Below are 22,378 nucleotides of genomic sequence, written 5' to 3'. Positions count from 1 at the left end.
CTGGATCTCAGCACTGAATGCAGTTTGACACATGAATTAATGAACCCAGGGGTTCTCTAAAAGATTCACATTTGGTGCCTGTGGTTTGATAGCAACAACAGCAGCAGGAATTCTAGTGAATTCGTATAGGAACAGGAACTGATTGTATGTGTATATTATTTAGGTCAGAGACCAACTACAATTTATCTTTTTATATTTGAATTCCTAGTTATTTTAATATTTAAGTGCAGAAGCTAAGATACAATAAAGGATTAAAGTTAACAAAAACAAAACTTGGAGAATCACTGAAATTTTAGTTTCTTACTAACCTTTCCAACTATAAGACTTCTGACTATAACTCCTCTTATTCTGTCATGGGACAGCCTTGCTCTTTTATTTCTCCCCACATTTAGAGTCTTCTGATGTAAGCATTGTGCCATTTATGAAATTCAGGATTCTGGCGTACTTCAGATTTTTCTTTGTTTGCATGCACAGGTGGTGGTCGGTATGTTCCAGGCTCTTCAACAGGATCTTCTAACACACTGCCTGCAGCAGATCCTTTTACAGGTGGGAAGCAGTTTTGATCAATATGTCTTTCTTCACTAAATGTATAACATTTTGTATTATATAGCTTTACATTTTGAAGATATTATCCATAACTGATAATTCCCTTATTTTCTGTGTTTCCAATTTTGATGGATCTCCTTTTCTTTAACTTCTAATTTTTTCTTTTTCCTCGAGTACTTCTATAGCTTTCCTCATGACTTTTAATAACATATTATTAAAATTCATCATTTTCTCCAGTGGTCCTTCCTGAAAGGAGAGCAGAGTCATTAAGAGCATAGATTTTAGAGTCAGACAGACCTTGGTTCAAAATCTGGCTCTACCACTTACTTGCTATGAGAAGTTGGCAAGTTACTTAACCTGTCTGAGCCTATTTTTTTTATCTGTGAAATTAGATAATAGGGGAATCCACCAACCAAGACACAGCATGAGTGCTATCACTGGCGAGATGCTACTGATCACGAGCAGAGAAGGAGCCATGTGAGTCCCTGAGATTGGATGGAGCAGTGCAGTCAAGAAGTTTGCCCAGGCATAATTTGCCTTTAGCATGGAAGGAGACAGTCCACCCAGCTACCCAGGATTAGTCTTCCTAATCTAAGTTATTAATGGCCTTCATGAAGCCCTGGAAGTGTTGGTGTCTCTTCAAAGTGACTTTATTTACCAAAGGTATGCATGCCTCAGCATCAACACTACTGGAAAAAAATTGGACTTTAATGCAACTGAAGAAATCTCTGTTTTCAGAATAGCATTTGATGTATTTTATGATGCTGTTGTTGGATCTTCAGCCAGAGTTCCTGGACAATATACGAAATTTGGGAAGAAATTCGTAGTATTTATGGTATCTATTGGCCTTGCAGACTTAGTACTGTGAGCTCTAAAAGTGACCGTATAGTCCTTTCTAAACCATAGATGGGACCAACACACAACCTTGGGTCAGTATCATGAAGTTGTGAACTGCTCTCAGTGAGCTTCCCTTCTCCTGAGAATGCATTGGTGGCCCAGATGCAAATAAATAGCTGTACCCTGTGCAGTGTACCAGTGTACTACAGAAACCAACTATCAAGCTAAATGTTGTGATAGCATGATGGCTATTAAGGAAGTCTTTGGTGACACTGAAAAAGCAGTAAAGATCTGAAGAGTAGATAAGATGATAACTTTCTCTATCAGCATATTCAGGCACAGTGATGCTCTGAAACTTAGAACAACAGAGTTCCTGAATCTCATTAGCAGCTGTTTTTTGGAACAGAAAGAATATACCAAGCTTCAAACAGTACCAACAAAATCAAGAGAACAACTGGGGCCATCGTAACTGGAGCATGTCTCACTGTTGCACAGTGTCAGTAACTCAGAAGATGCACTGATTATGGAGATATGCAAGATAGCATACTAAAAGTCCAAGAGAATTATGGAATTAATAGGTTAACTGAACCACACTGTTATAAAAGATAGGTAAAAGCATTTGCCGTATTGAGATGTTATAAAAATTAAGTGGTATAGTACATATAAAATGTTTAGCAAAATGCCTGGAATATATTTAAGCCCTCAATATATGTTAGCTATTACTATTGTTGATGTTGTTCCTCCAGTTTTACCAACAGCACTGGGGCCAAAACATTCCCCGTCTTGCTTCTAACTTAAGGTTAATCTTAATTCTTTTTTCTTTTCCTCATTTATATGATTCTCAAACATTTAATGTCAGTTAGAATCATATGGGATGCTTGTTTAAGTTAGTTATTGCAAGGTCCCGCCCAGAGATTCTGATACACTAGATTAGTGAGGAGGTTAAAAATACTCAGAGTCGGATCCCTTCCCCAGGAATTCTGATTATATGGTCTTGGATATGGTTTGCTGTTTAGGTAGTTTTAAAAGCTCCCTGTTGGTTTCTAAAGTGAAGCTAATTTGGAGAACTACTAGGCTATTATGGGCAGGCCCTGGGAGTCTGCATATTGAACCAGTGACTCTCATTCAAGTGGTCAGAGAACCACATTTGGAACAGTGTAGGACTACCTTCTGCCTCATAATAATGCCTTGGGCAAATTATTCAGCCTTCCTCTTCTAAAATATTATATAATAATGATCTCTAATTAATATTTAAATGATTCATGCATATAAGATGCTTAGCATGCTAGCCAGCATATGGTAAAAACTCAGCAAATCCACTTATTCTGTGTTCTTCATTATTTTAATGAATCCTGTTCATATCTGCAGTTTTGTTGTTTAGTTTTGTTTGCTTTTTCTGTATCTGTTGCACTGGTTATACCAACTCATGAATATTAAGCTTAGAGGGGCTAGAACAATAGCTCATCTTTCTTCTTCCCACAAAGGCTGATCCAGGACTCCGAACATCTCCACATCCTGCTGATTCTCTCTCTGCACTTGTTTTTCCTGTTTCTTTCTTTCCATTTTCAATAAAGCAGCTACAAGTATTCTCAAATGTGAGACTGGGCTATTATCATAGCATCCCTAACTCTTACCTAGCTTCTTTTCTATTTGTCTTATGTGCCAACTAATCCCATCTCTATTTCAATAAAATAGTGTTCACATTTCATTATGGAAACTTTTGACTTTCTTTCTCTCCAATCTATTAATGCTTTTGTAATTCATTAAACTTCTATAATTATAGTATATAAGGCATGTAATATTTATTTTATAACTTGAGAATTACTTTTCTGGCTAATTTTATTGAGATCTAACTGCATGCCAGATACTGTTCTAAGCATTTTGCTGTATTAAATTTACAACTGTTTTATTAAGATGTCATTCTGAAGTGTGACTAATAATGAAAATAAGTCATTCTGTGTAAAGAAGGAGCAGTTTGAACTTTATCATTTGCCGTTACCTGTGCTTACTAGGAGTATCATTGCATTTTAGGTGGTGGTCGGTATGTACCAGTGTCTGCAAGTATGGGAACTACCGTGGCTGGAGTTGATCCATTTACAGGTGCACATTTTTCATTTCCTCTTTTTTTTTTAATTCATTAGTACTTTTATGTAATGAAAGTTTAAGGAAATTGGCATCTTCTTCTTGCTGGAAAACTTTTTATACAGTAAATCAAGACCAAACTTTTGACCTGGCTTTTAGAGTGTTCTCAGAATTGTGTCATTACTGCACATTAGAATCGTCTGGGGAGCTTAGAAAAACTACTTCAACCTCATCCCCAGCGATGCTCACTTGATCTAACATTGCTCTGGGTTGGGGTCTTAGCAAGAGTAGTTTTATAATTTTCCCATGTGCAGCCAGGATTGAAAACTGCTGTTCTACTGTGTTAAGGCTAGTTTCCTCACTATCCTTACAAAATCTGAGTTACTCCCATCTCTTCCGCTTCATTCTTATATACTTAATGCGTTTAGAATATTATTTACTACATTACACATTGAGAGGACTCAGGAAAGAATTTGCTTTTACTATTTAGGCCTGGAATATTTGGCTTTCCCCTGAGCAACTAACTTTTTTTATTCTTAGTATCCAGCCTAGACCCTGACACATCTTACTTGTTTAGCATTGTTGAACATATGCAGGCATACTTTTTTACTCTGTATAGGCTGCCGTAAAACGCAGAACTGACTTTGTGGTTCACCTCTTGTAAGCTTGACAGATGTCTTGGCATATATATTTCCCTATTTATTATTTTATACAAGAGAATATGTGTGACATATATGTTATTGAGCATAATAAAATATTCATAAACCCACCACTCTACTTGAGAACTAAGTTGGTATATGATTTTCTAAGCTATTTTTTTCATTGTGAAAGTAACATTGGTTGGCAGTATTGAAGTTTAATGTAGTAAGTAATTAAGATTGAGGACTCTGGAGTGAGAATGCTTAGATTCAAATCTCAGTTCCACTACTTTTTATGTGTTTTACCTTGAGCAAGTCATTCTGTTTCCGTGCCTCTCTTTTTCTCATTTGTAAAGTTATATCTACTTCCTAGAAATAAGAGTTTAAAATTACGAAATATATGTAAATCATTTTATACGGAATAAATTCTTAGTAATGTTATACCTGTTGTATTACAAAAGAGTCTTAAAGTTAACAGTGCTTCCTCTCATTTTTAAGAAATTAAAGTTTTTAACAGTTTGGTGTATGTAATGGACCTTTGTATACCTTATCTAAGCCACTGTCATCTCTCACCTAGACCAATGAAATAATGGCCTCCAAATTGGTCTCTCAGTCGTCCTCTGTTTATGCCCCTCCCTTGATTAAAACCCTGTAATAGCTTCCCATTGGCTATTTTCTCTTGCCTTGCATCACATTCCTCTCTGCCTTTTTTCTTCCATACTGGCCTGCATCAGTGTCTTGAGCATGGCATGCAGTTTTCTACCTCAGGAGTTTGGTACCGCTGTTCTCTTTGGGAATATTTGTGCCCTCTACTTTGCTATTTTGACCACTAATTATTGTTTGGCTTTTTCCCTCCTTTTTCTTTTTTATTTAATTTTGCAGTATAGTATTTATTAAATGAATTCAGTGAAACTTCCTGGGTATGCACATACACCTCTTGCTAGATCCTCTAGTCTATCATAAGCTCTCAATGCATCCTATACTTTTCCTTCAGAGAACTTTTCATTGTACTTAATTGTTTGGACGATATTTGATTTGCAATCTCCTTACCACAACTAGACTCTAACAACCAGGAGTACAGGCAGTGTCTTTGATCATGTCAATAAATATTTTATGCTTTGTAAGCAATTAGAATTAATTTTGTGCACTTACCTCATTCTTCATTTATCTACCTTCCCCCTTTCTATTCCTGATATACTCAGAAGATTAAAATGTTTTATTCATATTTTTGCAAAATACCTTCATTTTACGTCAGAACAAAAATGTTGTATAAATTAAGATTTGAAATGAATGTAAGACATACATTAGATTTAAATTACGCTTTAGTTGAAGTAGCTTTATTCACTGAGTATTGTTGAATTTTCATCTTGTGGCAGTTTTTTATTCATCATCAGATACTGAGTTAGTGTTGCTATAATGGGGACTTAAGAAGTAAATACATATGCCCTTCAGGAGCTTACAACTTGGGAGGGATTTATAAAAATGATGTAGAAAATGATTGGAGAAAATGACAATGCCTACTACATGATTTGGAATGAGAAAAGAGAGATCAGTATGCCTGGAGAAGAAGGAAATGGAAAGTTTCATAATTGTTTTGTGTTCTTTGATCTTTTAAAAACTTTCAATTTACATTGAATCTTAAAAATATGAGAGAAGTAGAAAATATGAAATGGAAAGGCTTTGTTTTACATTGAAGCTCCCATTCCAAAAACTGAAATTTATTATATTAACAAATATATACAGCATATAAAATCTTATGGATTTATTTTCTTTTTTTCTGAAGTTGGTTGTTATTTTATTGCATGCACTGAATAGTTATGTATCTCAGTAATTTTGAAAACAAAAGTCAGTTAGAAAAATCTTGCTTTTGACCACTCTGAATGATTTTCACCTTCTTCTGTTCTGTAAATAGGGAACAGTGCCTACCAATCAGCTGCATCTAAGACAGTGAATATTTATTTTCCTAAAAAAGAGGCTGTCACTTTTGACCAAGCAAACCCTACACAAATATTAGGTAAGTGTATTTTAATTAAATAGTTTTCTCACATATCCACAGACTCCTTGAGTTGCTCTCAAGGCTGTTTCTCTCCTAAGCATGTGCTGGGAACCAGGTGCTTACATGATAGAGACTTGTATTTTGGTATTACACAACTGAGTCAACTAAAAATACACGATCTGATAATGGACATTAATACTTTATAAGAAACCTTACACAAATGTAAGTAAATGCTTTCTGATGACTTTAATGAGAAAAAAAAATTAAAGGGGAAAAATATCAGTCGCATTCACTAAGCTCTTAACTGATTTCAGAAAAAAAATAATGAAAACGAACGAGTGAAGCATTTAAAAAACAAAGATCTTGTCTGTAAAAATGAAACTGCTCAGTTGGCTTTCATTGCTTTTTCTGTTAATGTTTTCTTCAGAACAAAATGACTAGGTTTTGTTTTGTTTTTTGTTTGTTTGTTTATTTTTGACTGAGAGTATTACTAGCTCTGTTTTCCTCAAAGATTATGGTGAGAGTCTATTGAGATAAGATAACATACATACCTGAATATATGACAGGGGTGTTATTGTTTTGGGGGGGTTTGTTTTGTTTTGTTTCTCATCATCCTTCATACTATCTTTATAAAAATCATTCATAGGTCTTTTCTTAATTGCTTTATTTTTGAACAATAAAGAAGTGTATACACACTTTTAGACAACTTGACATTTTTAAACTCTTGTACAAATATAAAAGATCTCTTGCTTTTTGCATTCCCTTAATAAACTTTTAATATTTTGTTAGTGTTAAGCAATTTTTCATGCCAAAGATAATGAAATAGATCCAAGTTTCCAGTTATGATTGATAAAAATTTGTAAATTTGGACATTGTATATTCTTAAACCTTTTGTGATGGAAATTTGGGCTTTTTTATTCTTGGAGATGAAAAATTTTGAGGAAATAGTGTTAGATGACTCAAAGTAACAATGATGACAAAGATGCTGATATTGAAGATGCATGTGAAGAGTTTTAAAGAAATAGTTTCATGAAATGTCAATATGGTGGGAAGCAAATATTTTTTTTTAAAATGTGATGTCAAATGTACAGATGAAACTAAGTCAATAAATTAAATATAAATACACATTTAGCTTTTTGACTATTTCATTGGCAGTCATAGAAGTTGCCATAAGTTGGCTAAAAGTTGTTATAAATTTTCTCTCTGAGAAAGTAGGGGATTGACTTATATATGACATAACATTACTTTGAAAAGCATTCAAAATGATAACAAATATGGTATACTTAAAAACTTATTCAAAGCAAAAAGCTTTAGAAGATCTTAGAAGATAACAGGTAAAATAAAAATCATCACAGTAATCTTTCTTTTTCTATACTGTACTCAGCTTAAAATTACTCCCAGGCCTTATTCTTGTTTAATGGTCTTTGATAATTGCTGTGAAAAGTCTTACCTCCTCATGGTGTGTGGTAGAGTACTCCTATTGAAAATGTTGGCATTTATGTGATATATCTGCCTAATTACAGTTAGAGAATATTGAAGGTTTGGATTTGGGTTCTAGGTAAACTGAAGGAACTTAATGGAACTGCATCGGAAGAGAAGAAGTTAACTGAGGATGACTTGGTACTTCTTGAAAAGATACTATCTCTAATATGTAATAATTCTTCAGAAAAACCCACAGCCCAGCAACTTCAGATTTTATGGAAAGCTGTTAACTGGCCTGAAGGTACAGAAGCACTCTTTAAAATGTAACTAGAAAGCAGAAAGTATATCTTTTAATTTCTATCCATACTACTGGTGTTTCTAGATTAAATAAAAGTTGACATGTTAGTCGAAATTCGCATTGGGAAAAACTTCGCAAAAAGGATTCACTATACCACTGTAACTCATAGTCTTGCTTTGGTCACATACCTTAAGAGAATCTGAAGGTAATGTAATGATCCCATACATGGACCATTTTGTATACTCTTTCAGAGCATTTGTGGATTCCCTGCAAGCCATCCACGAAACTCTATCTGACCTGTTAAACATAGGCTACAAACATTTGCTATAAGTATGTTTTCTTTTATTTAGTTAATTAATTCTTTTTATTCCAAAAGTGTCCTCTTCCCCATTATTTTTTCATGTAATTGATTTATTGGAGAAAAAAATCATTTTTCCTGCAAAATGTCCCATATTTTGAATTTGGCTGATCACTTAATGTGTTCCTCTATCTCTGTTTTTCCTGCTAGACATAATTAGATTCTGGTTCAGTAGTTTTTTTCAGGTGAATATCCTTTATAAATGATGTTGCATACTACCTTTATATCACAGGGCCCATAATTTCTGCTTTCCTCAGTTTTAATGATGTTAAGATTGTTTAGCGCATTCATTTACATGGTGTCTACCCAGTCCCTTAAATATAAATCCTTCCACCAGTGTGTATAATAAGCATCCTATTGGCATTTGTGAACTGGAATTCTCCTATAAAGAACTTTCCCTCAATTCTTTGGTCTTGTTTTAGGATTTTTTAAAAGCAAGGTCCCAATCCTGTTCTTTGCACAAAGATTTATTGAATACTCACTGTATGTCAAGCTATTTTAATAACCCAGGAGAGTTACCATATTTTTAAAGTAAGGTGATCTTGTAGCAATAAATACAGTCTCTATAAATATGAAAAATCAGTTAACACAAGTTTCAGAAGTATACACATTTTGTAAAGCAGGCATATGATTTTTAATGTTTAAAATGCTTTTTTAACATTAATGAATTTTTCTTTTCAATAGATATTGTCTTTCCTGCACTTGACATTCTTCGGTTGTCTATTAAACATCCCAGTGTGAATGAGAACTTCTGCAATGAAAAAGAAGGAGCTCGGTTCAGCAGCCATCTCATCAGTCTTCTGAACCCTAAAGGAAAGCCAGCAAACCAGCTGCTTGCTCTTAGGACTTTTTGCAATTGTTTTGTTGGCCAGGCAGGACAAAAGCTCATGATGTCCCAGAGGGAATCACTACTATCCCATGCAATAGAACTGAAATCAGGGAGCAATAAGAACATTCACATTGCTCTGGCTACATTAACCCTGAACTATTCTGTTTGTTTTCATAAAGACCATAACATTGAAGGGAAAGCTCAGTGCTTGTCAGTAATTAGCACAGTCTTGGAAGTTGTACAAGACCTGGAAGCCACTTTTAGACTTCTTGTGGCTCTTGGGACACTTATCAGTGATGATTCAAACGCTGTACAATTAGCCAAATCTTTAGGCGTTGATTCTCAAATAAAAAAGTATGCCTCGGTATCAGAACCAGCTAAAGTAAGTGAATGCTGTAGACTTATCCTAAATTTACTGTAACAGTGGGCTAGGGGACTGAGATTTTAAATTGTTAAGTATTTTTTTTTTCTCACATTTCACATGACATTACAGATGATGAAAAGAATGCTGTGGATTAAGTAAAATTTCAGATCTTGTAAAGTGGGGGCGGGGAAGGGGAAACAAAGGAGAAATAAAATTTTTGCACTGATGAACTGTGAAATTTTCCTGGGTAATGGGGATAGGTTTTTTAATAGTTCAGAGATAAATTAAGAATGAGCTATGACCAACAGCAACACAACTACAGTGGTGTAGTTCCCTTACCTTAGCCAACTAGGAGAAGACAAGGGCTTTTATTTATGTAATCTGCTTTACTACTTATATACCCCAGACTGTTAATTGTTGGTGGTTGTCTTTTATTTAATTTCTGCTCTACTCATTTTCATTGCTGGATTCTTTCAACAGCACTGATTGATTTCAAGGTCTTGTTTTAGGACAACTACTTTAGAATTTTTAAAATTAAGTTTGTTATAAATTATTCCATATGTTGAAAAGATATAATTTCTTCATTTAAGTCCTTTGTAAATAGAAAGTTTGCTTGATGGCTCATTTTTAGTTGAAGTAAAAGCAAATTACTAAGCTGTGTTATGTGTATCAGTTCAGACGGATGAAGCCCCAAATTGACTACAGGCTTATGATCCAGTTTCTTTTCCCCTTCACTATTTGAGGTAACTTCATTATTCTTTCCAATTTCGATATCTGATTGTCTATTTTTGGTCATTTCCATTATATCAAAGGGAATTTGGAATGTGTTGAATATTATCAGGCAATTGAGCGAGCAAGAATACATCAAACTGTTAATTGCAAGTCCAGAGACTGTCATGGGAAATTAGTATTTTTGAGCCTCTAACATGGCCCCGGTATAGTGCTAAACACTTTGATATTTAATTCCCAAATCCTGTTAAATGTAGGGTGATGTTATCTCTATTTTCAGAAGTAAAGATAGTGGGATGAATCATGATGGAAAAAAGGAAAAGTACAAACCATGCCATACTTCCTAGAGAGGGAGGGGGTCACAAATTTGTCTATGAACATCCTAGCAACTAACACCAAGAAGGAACCAACCCATTAATTATATAAATTATTGTGTCTAAGAGAACCTTAATTTCTTAAGAGAAGTGAAACTATTCTTAATCTAAAATAGTGAGCATCATTCCCAACATTTATGATATATAGAACCATGAATTTCCTGGCTTAATGCCAAATTGCAGTCTAAGAAGAACAGTTTTTCCCCAATAAGAGAGGAATGGTTTGATTGTCTAGATTAATCCAAGGAAAAACTTTTGGAATATCAAAAGAGAATGGGTAAAATGTAAATTGAGGGGATATGTATTTTGCTAAGTATTAAATTGCAATTTTCTGGTGTGTACCCAGATGTTAAATATTGTTTGCTGGTTCCATTAGTTACCCGTGCTTTGCTTTTTGTTGAATTGGGATTTAGGGGGTTAAGTCAAAGTTAAATGACTGCATTAAGAGTATAACTGGGTCAGCCTGGTTCAGTGCTTACAATACAGTGCTTTCTTTTTAACATGTCATGTTTAGCATGCAATTGTAAGTACAATTTATCTACAATATTTTGAAATACTAGGTACCTTTGAATAATGGTAGGATGTAAAGTCTTCGTTAAGAATAGGAGTTTACTCTTCAAAATGTAAGGGGTGGCAAATGGTAAACACTGTTTGCTTCCCATTAGTGTACAAGTGTTTTTATAACCACTTTTATTATACTGTTATGTCATGTTTATTGAAGAAAAATTACAAAATACAGTTTAGCAAAAAGGAAAAAAAATCCCACTTGAAAGATAAGTGATAAGTGGTGATCCAATTGTTTTAAAGATTTTTTTTAAGTTACTTTTTTCCATGATTCCCTTATTATTTTTTTCTGAATAGAAAAATACACATTCATTGAATAAAACACACACACATTAAATAAAAATTGCCTATAATTCCACTACCCAGAGAGAATCATTCTTGACATCTTGTGCCATATCAATTAATATGTAAACATGTTTTATTTTTTTAAAAAAGGATTGTATGATACACATTGTTCAATAACCTGATTTTTAAACTTGACATATAGTACACATATTTCCACCTTAATAAATATAATATTATGTTATATCGATGTGCCCATTTCCTATTATCTGACATTGTTTCCTATTTTCAGCTATCAAGCAATGCTATGGCAAATCTCACAAGTTTCTTACTAATTCCTTAGGATACATTTTATACTTGGAATTGGTGGGTCAAGTTAATGCACATTTTTAAACTTTGATAAATGTTGCCAAATCACCTCCAGTGGTAAAAGTCTTGGAGTTAATGTCCTTCATATTGCATTAGAAACAGTTGCCTGCAAAAGAGCTAAGTTATCATTGTCTCTAATTCATTAACTATTATAGTCCCTCTGGCATTACATTTTTAAAAATGAGCATTTTAGGGAATTCCCTGGCTGTCCAGTGGTTAGGATTCCACGCTTCCACTGCAGGGGGGCAGGGTTCAATCCCTGGTTAGAGAACTAAGATCCCCCATGCCACACGATGTGGCCAAAAAATAAATAAATAAAATGAGCATGTTATGATTTTTTTTTTCATGACTAGCTGAATTTATAACTAACAATGTGACAAAATTTTTTTATCTACCTCATAATCTTCTTAAAGTAATGGAAGAAGCATAGCTAAAAACCTTCTTCACAAAGATAATTCTGGGGATAAGACTGGGTTATGGCTTCCTTAGCAGTTATAACTGTATATTATGGTTATTTTGTGAAAAAATAATAAAATGTATAGAGGATCATTTGTGACGTATCATCCTTCCTAGAGGTCTTGAGATATAAATTACCCACCTGAGAATAGGAAATGTTATTCAATCATTTAAAAAAATAATTTATAATTACTCTAATTTCTAATGCATTTTTCTGTAGAAAATTATACACAGTATCTCAGTCTGTTTCGGCTGCTACAACAAAAATACCATAGATTTGGTGGCTTAAACAATGAACATTTACTTCTCACAGTTCCAGAGACTGGAAGGTCCAAGATAAAGGTGCTGGCATATTTGGTGTTTGGTAAGGGCCCACTTTCTGGCTCTTAGATGCTGTCTTCCTGTGTCCTTGCATGGCAGAAGGGAGGGGGGAGCTCTCTGGGGACCCCTCAATCATGAGGGCTCCACTCTCATGATCTAATCACCTCCCAAAGGCTCCACCTCCAAATACCATCACGTAGGAGATTAGGTTTCAACATATTTTGAGGAGGCACATTCAGTCTGTAGCACACAGTGTAGTTGTCATTATAAATACAATTTTGAAGACTTTCATTTAACTTCATTTTTCCATGTGTTTCGTTTCAATTTTTTAATGAAAATGTTCATACATACAATGAACACTCATGGACTTGCCAGCTAGGTTCTGCAGTTAACATTTTGCCATATTTGCTTTATCTCTATTGTTAATACTTCCATTTGAAATTATTTAAAAATAAGTTACAAATAACACACTTATCAACTAAATACTTCATTATGCATCTTTTAAGAAAAAACATTTTAAAGAATATTCTTATTAATAACCACATACTAAAAGAATTAGTAATTTCATAACATCTAATATCCAGTGTATATTCAAATTTCCTCATTGTCCTAAGAATGTTTTTTATAACTTTTGTTCTAAAGGATCTAATCTAAAAAATCAAGGTTTATGTATTGAATTTAGTTATTTGGTTATATGGCTGTTTGGTCTCTTAATCTACAACAGTTCCTCCATCTCCTTTTTTTTTTTTTATCATTGACTTTGAAGTGTGTTGGCCAATCCAGAATGTTAACTACTCCCATTTTGTATTTGTAAAAAATATTCTTATAACCCTACTGTATTACCTACTGTTGCTTAATAAATTACCTCAATACTTAGTGACTTAAAATAACACATTTATTATCTCAAATTTTCTGTGAGTGAGGAATCCTGCCACAACTTAGCTGGTTCCTCTGCTTCTTTGTTTCACATGAGGCTGCAATCAAGGTGCCCACCAAGGCTGGGGTCTCATCTGAAGGCTGGACTGGGGAAGGATGCATTTTTTTAAGCTCACTTACATAGTTAGTGTTCAGTTGTTTTTGATTGCTGAATTAAGGACCTCAGTTCCTAGCTGGCTGTTGGCCAGAGGCTGCCATCAGTTTTGCCTGGTGGGCCTCCCTGACATGGCTAGTTGCTTCATCAAAGCCAGGAAGACAGAGTCTGCTAGCAGGACCAACAAGAATCTTTATAATTTAATCACAAACATGACATCCCCTCAACATCAAGATACTCTATTGCTTGGAAGTAAATTACTCAAGAAAAGTGGATTACACAAGGTTATGAATACCAGGGAGAGGGATCTTTGGTGGCCCTCTTAGAATTTGCCTGCCACACCTATTTCCTATAAACCGAAAGCTAAATCCAAAGGCTTGGTTAGATTGAAATTCGACTATTGTGGCTAGAATATTCACAGGTGATTAGTACTTGTTTTTTGTTTGATTTTTTTTTTTTTTTACTTGATTGCATCATATCTGAGCTTCCTTAATGATGTTTTCCTTCCCTTAACTAAAGGAGGTTAGGAGAATAAAAATGGTATAATTGGCATTCTAGTTACCATCTCAACAAAGATGGGGGAACATTTTTTTAAAGTTTTCTTGTTCTTAAATATTTTTCCACCTGTCTGCTTCCCAAAGTGGTTATCAGGTTTTATTTGTTTAATATTTGAAATTAGGATGCTTGTTTTCCAGGGATACTAAGAAAGGCAGGATCTTGACTTTGAGGGCAAAAGTAAACCACTCGTGCCTGTCATGGAGGAAAATAGCCTTCAGAATAAGGTGGGTAATGGAAGTTTTAGAGGAGAAGGTTGACCAACATACTTCTGTAAAGTAGGTAGGCTGATATTGATCCTAGGCCTAAGATGAATTCCTGGGACTTAAAACTTGACCCTAGGTTTCCTGGACACTTTATAATAAATCAGAAAAGTATAATGTCTAAGTGGCAATGATATTTTCATTAGATATGATGTGATAGAGATAACATCACTCTACATTTAAGGCACATGATATAGCAATGTTTACTCAGTGGTTTGCAACTGTATTTAAAACCAACCAGTTGAGCAGCATTGCAAAGAACAGATGAATTTAAGTAAACTAAATAGCATGCATTAAGCAAGTACATTATGCTATTTCCTATGTTTACCATTATTTCCATGGGGCAAGTACTGCTAGTAATCTTACTTTTACAGGTGAAGAAACTGAAAGAGGTCAAGTAAATTTTTTTGACAAGTCAGTAGTAACAAAACAACAAAATTACATTTAAAAAATGATGTTGGCAAAACTGGATATCCATATGGAGAAAAATCTCGATTTGTAGTAGCCACTTCACTTTATCATAATAGCAACTATGATGGTTGGTAGTGGCATGTAAGGTTGATACATAGAGCAGAAAAAGGTGGCCTGAAACAAGTCCTCAAACCACATTTCTTTCATTCTTGTGTCCTCAAAGGAACTAATAAATTCAAGAAATGTTTGCTTACATATACATCATTTAAAATTTCAATAGTAAGAGCAACCAGAGATGCAGTGTAATATAGCAAAAGAGGACTGGCTTTGGAGTTAAAAAGCCATATAGTTCAGTGATATTTCCACCACTTACTAATGAGTTAAGGCAAGTTGCTTAACCTCAGTCCCAGTTTACACATCTCTGCATTGAGATTTCATAAAATAGAAGAATAAGATATTTGTGTAAAAGCCTAGCAAAATACAGGCTTCCCTGGTGGCGCAGTGGTTAAGAATCCACCTGTCAATGCAGGGGACACAGGTTCGAGCCCTGGTCCGGGAAGATCCCACATGCCGCGGAGCAACTAAGCCCCTGCGCCACAACTACTGAGCCTGCGCTCTAGAGCCTGCGAGCCCAACTACTGAAGCCTGTGCACCTAGAGCCCATGCTCTGCAACAAGAGAAGCCACAGCAAAGAGAAGCCCGCGCACCGCAACGAAGAGCAGCCCCCGCTCGCCGCATCTAGAGAAAGCCCGCGCATAGCAATGAAGATCCAACGCAGCCAAAAAAAAAAAAAAGCCTAGCAAAATATCTGCCACATAATGTGTTTATCAAGCATTACTTTCAAAGTTAACCAAGTCTAACATCTTCTTTAACAATGAAAGTGACTGCTGTGTACAAAGAATATTTAAAAGGAAAAGAAAAATGCTAGATTTTATTGCTACGGGGGGAAAAAGTGCCCATGTAGGTGGTAGGGGGTGGTGGTGTCCTGATGATTTTTTAATAAAAGCAGTTGGTTGGAACTCTAAACACAAATATCCTTACACTTCTTTATAATGCCACAGAACCTCACCATGAAATATAAAGGCATTTCTGTTAGAATATAAGAATCACATCTACCCATCCTACAGCTGTAGCATTGAACAGTGACTCATTTGATATCAAACAGCGTTGAAGGTCCTTCTCATAACTAGCAGAGAAATACAAGGAAAGAGGAGGCAGGGGGAGTCTAGAAAGTATGCATATAAGTTAACTATAGCCACAGTAATACTGCACAGAAAACAATAACAAAAACGATAGCATTTATTTAGCTCAGGAGTTACAAGTTTGGGGTTTGGCTGATCCTGGCTAGGCTCATTTGTGACTCTACTCTGGACTTGACTGGATAGCTTAGCTGGGGCAGCTGAGCCCTATTTGTCTCCTCTTTCTCCTGGGACTAATGGGCTAGTCTGAGTATATAATTTTCATGGTGATGGTGGAAGTACAAGAGTGGACCATCCTAACTGCACAAGCTTTTTTTGAGACTGCTTGCTGCACATCTGCTAATATCCCCTTGGCTTCATTAAGTCATATGGCTGACTCCACTTTGCAGGAATTATGTCTCTAGTCAGTGGAAGAAGGACATTATCAAATTACATGGCAAAGGGCATGAATACAGAGAGGTGAAGACCTGGAGCCATTCATGCCATTTACCACAGTGGCGACATAGAAAGAAGCTCTGTGTGGATCTGCAACTTCTCAGTACAGAGTTTAACAAGCATTGAGTTTCTAGCATGTGCCAGATACTGTATTATATGTTGAGACTACAAAGATATGTAATACACGGCCTCTGTTCATGAGAACTAACAGTATTTTGAAGAAGATATTAGCAAGTGCCTGCAGTAGACAGTTTTGGTTGCTCTGTAGGGAGAACAGTAGGTTACAAACGAAAAAGCGGCTAATCTTAGCAGGGTTCAGAATGCAAGTGATTTGGAAGGGTTTTAAATAAGAAGTGAAACCTTAGATGTAGTTAAGATGAGTGGAGGTGGGGTTTTTGAATAGTCTCGGAGGGTATATTTCTAGGAAAGATATGGGGCAGCAGAAAAAAATGCTGTTCATGGAACATCTTACGTGTCGTAAGTTGTATTAATTAGGACTCTACGTTTCAAGTGACAGAAAGTAACAGATCAGCTTAAAAAAAAAAAAGAATTATTGGCTCACTGATGAAAAATGACACCATTAGGACTTTCTGTGTCTTGTTCCAGCAAGTGTCTCTTGTTGGTCTCATTCTCTTAGCATCCTTCCCAGGTCAGGGAACATGACAACTAGCAGCTATGAGGTAACTTCCTTATAGTTCATCATTTAAGATGAAAGAGCAAAATTCTCATCTAATGTCTCTTTATAAGATTCCAGAGAAGTACTGATTGGCCCCAGCATTAATGCATCCTGTCCCTAGCCAATCACTGTGATTAACGCTCACTGGGTTGCTGAAGAGTAGTTATGAAAATGGCATATAAATCCCAATCTCTGTCTACCCTCCCGTATATTTGTTCCAGGGCAGAAAAGCAGTCCTGCATCTGCTTGCAGAGCTTTTAAGTTCATAACAATATTTAGTGCTGGCCCTCTTAAGCTCTATAATATTGGGTTGAACCATATGAAACTGTCACCATTCAACCAGTTTTGACCTACAAAAAAGGCAATTTCATATGGTTCAACCTAAATAGACAATGGCATCTCACTGACTCTCAGCCAACCTGTGATGTCTCTGACATATTCACACCATGAGTCAAAGCCCTTTCCCTGTCCTCATGACCTCATTTAAGCTTAATTACCTCCTTAAACTCCCTACCCCAAATATAGTTATATTGGGTTAGTTAGGGTTTCTACATATAAATTTTGGAGGAACATAATTCAGTTCGTAACAAGGTCACAACCATTACATGTTATTGATTTTATGTATTTATTCTGTCTGTGAATATACTGTAATACTCCCATTCCTTTCAGGCATGAGACTTAATGAGGCCAATATGGAACTCCTGAGGGCACAGTGGGCCTGGCCTCAGCATTGACTTTAGAAGGCAAATATACGGGTGGAATGGGGAGTGGAGACAGCTTTTTTCCCAGACCTGGGATTGCCCCTGCAACCTGGTTTGTTTTAGGTACTTACTAAATAGTTGCTGAGTGACTGAGACAGGTAGGGAATGTGGTCAAAGGGAGGTTTCTTTTTTCAACTGCTTTCTATCACCTCAATGAAAGTTAGAAAATTACTACCACCCAGCTAGTGTTGCCCTATCCTTACCTTTTTCCTTCCGTGGCTAAAGGCCTCAGCTGAGACCACCCAAGCCAAACGGTGACACATTTTTTTATGTGTTCTTGATCTCTGATTTTAAAACCTGGTTTGTGTTTAGATCCAAAAATCCCACACAGCAGCCCACAAAAGCTAACATTCATAAAACTATGACCCATAATCTATTTTCAAAAACTCACTCGTCTTTTTCTTGTCCCTCATGCACTCTATGCAGGAAATACATAATCTCCGGAAATAGTCCCTAAATTCTCTTCTATTCTTTTCCATTGCTGCCCTCACACACTGCTCCTTTTCTTTTGCATTTCTTGCCTCAAATCCCTTTAAAAAATGGTCTGGGATCTCCTTATTGGTCACCTCCACTCCTAAACTCTTCTTGTTTTCCTCTCCTTCAAAAAACCAAGAACTAGTGTGAAACGGCAGTTTATGAGGAAAGAAGGAAGAGAGAAAAGGTAGCAACACTAATATGCCAATAATATTTTATTCCTGCTCCCCTTTCCCCAACATAAAGAATTAATTTACATTTAGCAGGTCGCCATACTTATTCTGGTAGATAAATGGTTAAACAATACCGGACTACTTGATGATGAGGAAACAGTGTTCCAATCAGTGGAAAAGTATTCAACATTGTAAGTCAAGAATACAAGTTAAAACTACTATTATCATGTGTTAGAACAAATTCTTAAAAAGATTTCACTATATGCATGACATTCTAAGTTGGTTCAGCCCTTCTTTTTCAAAGGAACTCGATTAAATAGAAGAAAAATAAGATGCTGATATCCTTTGATCAATTTCTTTTTTTTGAGTACAAAATAATGTAAATTTTTTCTTAAGTTATTTATAGCGGCATTTTTCTGACAATGTGCCAGGCTGTCAACAACCTAAGCGCCAGTATTTGAATATTAAATAAATTGAGAAAGAATAAATACAAGCGTCAAGGGCCTTTAGAGAGAAAAGGAATCATGCCCAGAGAGTAGTGTTAATGGGGAAAAACAAAGAAGCAGAAGACCCTACTCTTGTACAACTCCCTAAAATACATTAAAAAAAAATCTATCCACGTGATGATGATAATGAGATTTCCCTTAAATTTTCTTTATTGTTGTTAGTGTCAAACAAAAATTGAAAGACAAATGACATTGGAGAATCAAACAATATACCTTTACCTTACTGTGTATTGTATATAGACAAAGATTGAAAAACAGTGTCAATAAGGCAAAGAGCTGTTGTAATGCTCCGCCTTGGGCCCTTTGTAGGGGTATGAAAACAAACAACAAAAGACCACCCACGCTGCTCACCTGCCGCAAACTGAAGCCTACCTCCTCGGCTGGTGGAGGCAGCGCTATTGGCCCCGGCCCCGCCTCCAGAAACGCCTCCTGACGTTAGCGATGTGGCCGGAAGTGACGTCAAATCTGCGACGCCCGTGCCCGCCGCTAGCTGTTGCGGCAGGCTTTCGGTCGATCCAGAAGCGGCGGGCTTTCCCCGGATGGTTGCAGCAGCGGGATCATGACTGGGAAGAAGTCTTCCCGGGAGAAGCGGCGCAAACGAAGCGGTCAGGAGGCGGCGGCGGCGCTCGCGGCGCCGGACCCGGTTCCCGCCGTCGCCAGCGGCGGCAGTGGAAGCACCAGCGGTTGCGGGAGCGCCAGCGGCTGCGGGAGCGTCACCTGCTGTGGGAACACCAGCTTGAGTGGAAGTGTCACTGGCGGTGGGAGCGGCGGCAGCTGCTGGGGTGGGAGCAGCGTGGAGCGCAGTGAGCGCCGTAAGCGGAGGAGCACTGACTCATCTGCCAGCGTCTCCGGCTCCTTGCAGCAGGTGCGTGCGTGCTCTTCTCGCCGCTTCTCGAAGCGGCTGCGTTTCCGGAAGAAGGTGGGCGAGGAGCGGAATGTGGCAGCGGGATGCGGAGCCGGAGGTATCTCATGTTAGCGCTGCGATCCCAAGGGGTCCCGTGTTTGAAGTTCATGTTCCTAAGTTCCCTTGAACCCCACACTCCCACGTCTTGAACTTAAAGTTTCCGAATTTACCGATGGTCTGACTCATACTGCTTTTGGCTTCTTCCACTCCTGTGGTCTCCTCAGTCTCCTTGAAAAGTATGGGTCAGGAACTACCTTTCAGTGCCCTTGCGAGCCGCGCTTTATTTCTCTTCCTGCACGTTACAAGATGAGAAAATTGAGGCTCAAAGAGGTTAAGGAAGTCTACCCACAGTCACAGTTTGTTAATAACGCCTACATTCGAATGCAATATCTGATTATAAAAGCCATGTTCTTTATGCTCCATCGACCTAGCAAGATAGTAACGTTTTTAAAAAAAAGTTTGCTTACATTATAAAACAAATGCATGAATACATACTTTAAATGCATACAACACAGAAATGAAGGGAAAATCATGGAAGTCTCTATGCTTCCCCATTAATCGTTTGATATGCAGCCTCTTTATTAACTCCTGTCAGCCCTGATAATTCTTTTTTTTTATTTAAAATTTTTTTTTAATTTTTATTTTTTATTGGAGTATAGTTGATTTACAGTGTTGTGTTAGTTTCAGGTGTACAGCAAAGTGCTTCAGTTATACATATACATATATCCTTTTTCAGCCCTGATATTTCTTATTTTTTGTTCTTTTTAAATTTTTATTTATTTATTTTTGGCTGTGTTGGGTCTTCGTTGCTGCGCACAGGCTTTCTCTAGTTGCAGTGAGTGGGGGCTGCTCTTCATTGCGGTGCGCGGGCCTCTCATTGCAGTGGCTTCTCTTGTGGAGCACGGGCTCTAGGCGCGCGGGCTTCAGTAGTTGTGGCACGCGGGCTCAGTAGTTGTGGCTCACGGGCTCTAGAGCGCAGGCTCAGTAGTTGTGGCACACGGGCTTAGTTGCTCTGCGGCATGTGGGATCTTCCCGGACCAGGGCTCGAACCCATGTCCCCTGCATTGGCAGGCGGATTCTTAACCACTGCGCCACCAGGGAAGTCCTTTTCTTTCTTTTAAATCTAAGGCTTTTAGTATAGTGTTGAACACAAGCGTTCATAGTAGGCATTCTTTTCCCATTCTTTTTTTGTAGTGGAAACATTTCTAATTTTACAGCAGTAAGTGTATTTGCCATAGGTTCTGAAAGATACCTTTGATCAAGTTAAGGAAATTTTCTTTAATTCGTGGTTTTCTGAGGGTTGTAGAGTTCTATCAGATGCCTTTAGGGCATTCTGTTGAGGTGATCAGTAGTTTTGCTTCTTAATCTGATTATGTAATTTTATTGATAAGTTAACTTCTATTGAATTGTCCTCAGCACTCTTGGGATAAATACTATTTGATTTGTTGATTTGGTGGTTGTACTCGGCTGAAATTCCGTAGTTTTACTTTTGTGCCTATGTTCTTAAGTTAAATCAGCTTATTGTTTTTATTTTTGTAGTTATCCTGTCTTGTTTTGGTATCAGGGTTATGGTAGCCTAATGGATTGAGTTGGGAAAGCTTTGCATTTTTTTTGGTGTGTTCCAGAGTAGTTTATATCTTTTTCTCAAAGATATGTTGGAACTTGACTGTTGGACCATACAGCTATCAGGGCCTGGTGGATTTTTCTAGGGGTAGTTTTTTTTTCCCTTAACCGCCATCTTTTTTTCCCCAAATTCTTCAATAGTTATAGATCTATGCATTTTTTCCACCCCTTTTAGATTCAGTTTTGGATATCACCATTCTTATCTTAAATAGTTTCCATGTCTTTAGTACTCTTTATTATTATGGGGAGACCAATAATAAGGATTCTATAAGCATTTGCATACAGAACTAAACTGTACTTCTCATGAGAAGTAACTGTATTTGTAAAAGAAAAAAAGAAGTCATTATATGTTAGGCATGTAGAGAACATTGCAAAATTCCAATAGTGCCATAATATTTGTTGTGTATTGCATTCCCTATCGTTGTTGTTAACAGCTTTATAGAGATATAATTCACATACCGTACAATTCACTAATTTCAAGTATACAGTTCACTGGTTTTTGAGTATATTCACAGAGTGGTGCAACCATCACTGTAGTCAATTTTAAAATATTTTCATCATCCCCAGAAGAAACCCTATGTGTAATTTTTAGCCGTCATCCCTACTACCCCTACACCCATACACCCATTCCATCCCTAGGCAATCACTAATCTACTTTCTATCTCTATAGATTTTTTTTTTGGCTGCGTTGGGTCTTCGTGGCTGCGCGCGGGCCTTCTCTAGTTGTGGTGAGCGGGGCTACTCTTAGTTGCGATGTGTGGGCGTCTCATTGTGGTGGCTTCTCTTGTTGCGGAGCACGGGCTCTAGGGCGTGCCGGCTTCAGTAGTTGTGGCGCGTGGTTCTAGAGCGCAGGCTCAGTAGTTGTGGCACACGGGCTTAGTTGCTCTGCGGCACGTGGGATCT

General features: G+C 36.9%; 2 protein-coding genes across 3 annotated transcripts in view; both read left to right on the top strand.

The window, feature by feature from the left end:
- The window catches only part of PLAA (phospholipase A2 activating protein), a 36,405-nt gene extending 26,809 nt beyond the window's left edge, over positions 1 to 9,596 (top strand). Inside the window, exons 10-14 of the mRNA XM_061200471.1 lie at positions 475 to 546; positions 3,415 to 3,483; positions 6,016 to 6,117; positions 7,658 to 7,822; positions 8,862 to 9,596. Of these exons, the coding sequence (XP_061056454.1) occupies positions 475 to 546; positions 3,415 to 3,483; positions 6,016 to 6,117; positions 7,658 to 7,822; positions 8,862 to 9,427 (974 nt within the window). The 3' untranslated portion in view covers positions 9,428 to 9,596. The remainder of the gene's footprint in view (positions 1 to 474; positions 547 to 3,414; positions 3,484 to 6,015; positions 6,118 to 7,657; positions 7,823 to 8,861) is intronic.
- A 9,829-nt stretch (positions 9,597 to 19,425) lies between these two features.
- The window catches only part of CAAP1 (caspase activity and apoptosis inhibitor 1), a 50,707-nt gene continuing 47,754 nt past the window's right edge, over positions 19,426 to 22,378 (top strand). Inside the window, exon 1 of one of the 2 annotated variants that reach the window (XM_061199134.1) lies at positions 19,426 to 19,813. In XM_061199134.1, coding sequence (XP_061055117.1) covers positions 19,508 to 19,813 — 306 coding nt within the window. In that variant the 5' untranslated portion in view covers positions 19,426 to 19,507. Of the gene's footprint in view, positions 19,814 to 19,864; positions 19,911 to 22,378 lie in introns of those variants that run through there. The other variant, XM_061199136.1, reaches the window with a different exon arrangement.

This window comes from Eubalaena glacialis, chromosome 9 (genome assembly GCF_028564815.1).
Source record: "Eubalaena glacialis isolate mEubGla1 chromosome 9, mEubGla1.1.hap2.+ XY, whole genome shotgun sequence".
Lineage (NCBI taxonomy): Eukaryota > Metazoa > Chordata > Mammalia > Artiodactyla > Balaenidae > Eubalaena > Eubalaena glacialis.
This window is presented reverse-complemented; position numbering and strand designations above follow the sequence as displayed.